The sequence below is a fragment of the Antrostomus carolinensis genome, unplaced genomic scaffold (assembly GCF_000700745.2).
Source record: "Antrostomus carolinensis isolate BGI_N321 unplaced genomic scaffold, ASM70074v2 scaffold17512, whole genome shotgun sequence".
In the NCBI taxonomy this organism is placed as follows: Eukaryota; Metazoa; Chordata; class Aves; order Caprimulgiformes; family Caprimulgidae; genus Antrostomus; species Antrostomus carolinensis.
This window is the reverse complement of record NW_010299137.1, coordinates 4,649-7,865: the sequence shown is the minus strand read 5'-3', so window position 1 is coordinate 7,865 and position 3,217 is coordinate 4,649. Positions and strand designations below refer to the sequence as shown.

Below are 3,217 nucleotides of genomic sequence, written 5' to 3'. Positions count from 1 at the left end.
TTAGAGAACCTCCCAGCATGAATTCCAGTTTGCAACCCACTTCAGAACTGCGCCCAGAATTAGTGACAGATACAAAGGCAAAGCTGGAGATGCCAAGGGAGCCATGCAGGGCTTTTTTGCTTTTCTTTAGACATCGCAAGAACAGAAACATCATGCCTTGGCACCAGTTCAACATGACCTTTTAACACGAGCTCGGCCGTGGGCTGGCAGCAGTTCCCGTGGCAGCGCTGGGTCTCTGCTGATTGCACAATTACCTCTCCTCCCTTCCTGGCTCTGCGCTGGGAGCTGAAGTGCCAAACTGCCTGGCCTCTTGCTGTGATCCCAGGAGCCAGGCTTCAAGGACAGGTGCTGCTGTAGCAGCAGCTCCCTTATCACACATGCTGGCTAGAGAAATACACGACAGTCCTGACACTGCACGTATTTTCTGAACAGGGATCAAACACCATCCACTGCCTGCCAAGCGCTGCAGTGATGTGACGGCAGGACCCGCAGCCCCTAGCCCCACTGTAGCACTGTGTACTCCGCCACATGTCCAGGGCACCCCGTTCTCAAATGAAACGAGCACAACACATTCACTGCTTCTCTTTAATGGCTATCAGTGCCAGCACCGCAGGCACTACAGCTGCAGCGGCGATGAGGCACAGGTCTGCGAGGCTTCTCTAGGGGATGGGAACCCCAGGTCCTGCCACCCTGCAGGAGTGGGGCTCCAGTTGTCACAGCAGCAGCTCGTGGGGCATGGGCTCCCCTCGCAGCCCGGCCAGCAGGTTGTTGGCTGCCAGCACTGCCATGGTGCTCCTCGTGGCATAGGTGGCGCTCCCGATGTGCGGCAGAATCACTGCAGGGGACAGGAGGGTTACTCGCTTGTTTCTTACCTTTGCTGACCTCCTACAGCCTCTTTCAGGGGTCCTCCCACGGGGGGCCAACCCAGGTCCTGCACTAGCTGCCACTCCTCCAGGAGCTCACACTGGACATGCAGCATGAAACAAAATCATTAGCCACTGAGGACTGGAAAAGACATCTGATAAATGGCTAAGTGAGTTATTAGAAAAATAGTCCTCCAGGCCAAAGACAGTCAGCCAAGAGTGGATCCTCCTTTCTGCATTCAAGCTTGATACTCACCTTCCTGCATGAACTCAAGAGTTGGTGGTAGATGTAAAATACTATCGCTGCAGCAGATGAACACACAGTGAAATTCATACACTGTTGCCTGACTGCCACACAGCTTTAGGAGGTTCTGCTCACCAACAAGTGTGAACCAACGCATATATGGGCAAGAGCCTGAAGACTGTTGTGAAACATCATGGTTTACAGATCCCTGGGTGCACTGGAAAGGCAAGTATGGAGGCAAACAGCCCCTGCCAAAGAGAGCTGGCACGCTGGAGCACAGTCAGGGCAGGGATTTTTATCCACCTATGTGAAAAGGCTCCTTTCACACCATGCAAAGGAATGAGCCAAAGCTGCTTTAATGGTAAATTATTGTAACATTAGTAGTGGAGAGTACTTGCCCAAGGTTCGGATAAAAGCCTGTCCTACCATCTGTGCTTTGTAACAGAGAGCACCTACAGGCAATGCAGAAGCCTGAGCACCTGACAGGCAGCTGCCCCAGGGGAAGAAGGCTCTCCCCAGGACTGTGGGACCACAGCTGACAACCACCCTGGGCTCCTTGTTCACTGTGAAAGTAATGTCAACACTTCTTCCTTCTCTACTTATGCCGTGTTCCCCTAGCTGCTGAAACTATTTGGCAGTTTTGGGTGACATCTGTGAATAGTTTCAGAACCATCAAAGCCTCATTTCTGCAAAAATAAACACACAGGCATTTATTTTTGTCTTGCTTGGTGTTGTTCCAGAACTCCAAGATCTCTGAAGCCCTGCAAATGTTTCCAAAAAGTCTGCTTCTGTCAATTCTCACACTGCCTACTATGGGAACCAAAGCAAATAAATAAAAAATAGTTTTTAGCAAAAAAGATAATAAAAACAACAGCTATGAACTTGTATTTCAGAAACAGACACCCAGTCATGGGCAGATCCAGATTTTCAAAAAGGTTTGTGGGTTTTTGGTTTTTTTTTTTTGGAAGAGCCTTTTCCTACTCCGAAAACCTCCTTCCACGAGAGAGGACATCCTACTGCTGCCTGCGCAGCCGCTTCGCTACTTTGCCCACGCAAGTGAAGATGAACACACCAGATCTCGTGCTCGGGGTGCACCTTGAGCAGCCAGGGCATGTGACGACGTGAAAGGAAGCTGCTCTGGCCTGGCTTCTGCCATCAGCTCTGAGCAGGGCCAGCCAGCCTGGCAAAGCCAAGCGTTCGGGCAGGAACAGGCACCCTGCCACTGCACCAGCGACAGGGTCACACATGTTTTGGTTCTAACTAGAAAGCAGAGCCTTCTCTGTGTTGCATTTCTGTCTCTTCTGCCTTGGAGTCAGTAACTGCCCTGACCCACACGATCCCTGTCTGGAGCAGGAGGGAAAGCTCCTGGCCCTGCTTTAGAGGGAATGGGCCAAGTGACTCACTGAAAGCCACATGAGGGAAGGCAATGACCGCACCAGCCGCCGTCCCTAACTTGTCCCAGGCCACCAGCCAGCCTGTAGTGCCTGCGAGGATGGAGCAGCAGTAGTGCTTGGTAAGGCCATGGGAAACAGCCCCTGCACAGTCTGCAACAACGAGGATCCCAGGAAAACACAGAGGGCTGCTGGTGTTCTGCACTAAAACATCGTCCTGCCCCATGTGGCAGGTCCCACCAAGCTCTTGGGAAAGCACCAGTGAAACTAATAGTGACCAACTACTGCCCCTGGTTGCAGGCACTCCTGCCTCCACCCCAGCAGCCTGACCATGCTGAAGCCCAAGAGTGGCTGAGCAAGCCCCTTTCTAACCAGCCTTCCTCATTCGACATAACCTCTGCCAGAGATGACATGCACTGTTCCTGGGACCAGCACCTGCCTGATGCCAATCACTATCCAGAAAACAGGTTGCCTGAGCTCACTGGGCTCCACTTCCCCATGAAAGCTGCCTTGGGTCATTGAGGGGACACAGCCAGACCATCTGCAAAGAAACCCCTGCTCATCCCATAGCTTGAGCACTTGCTGGGCTCTGCAGCTCATGGCTGTCTACTGACATCCGCTGGGGAACGTGGATGTCAGGACAGGGACAGCACTTCAATGAACTGTGCTTCCGAGCAGGCGTGCTGACTGTGCCTGGCAGCCCAGGCTCACCATGGATG

At 52.7% G+C, this 3,217-nt stretch overlaps 1 protein-coding gene across 1 annotated transcript in view; it reads right to left on the bottom strand.

The window, feature by feature from the left end:
• Positions 1 to 713: 713 nt before the first annotated feature.
• The window catches only part of GRHPR (glyoxylate and hydroxypyruvate reductase), a gene marked incomplete at its 5' end in the record, with an annotated part of 6,964 nt that continues 4,460 nt past the window's right edge, over positions 714 to 3,217 (bottom strand). The window contains one exon of the mRNA XM_010162692.1: positions 714 to 835. Within this exon, the coding sequence (XP_010160994.1) occupies positions 714 to 835 (122 nt within the window). The remainder of the gene's footprint in view (positions 836 to 3,217) is intronic.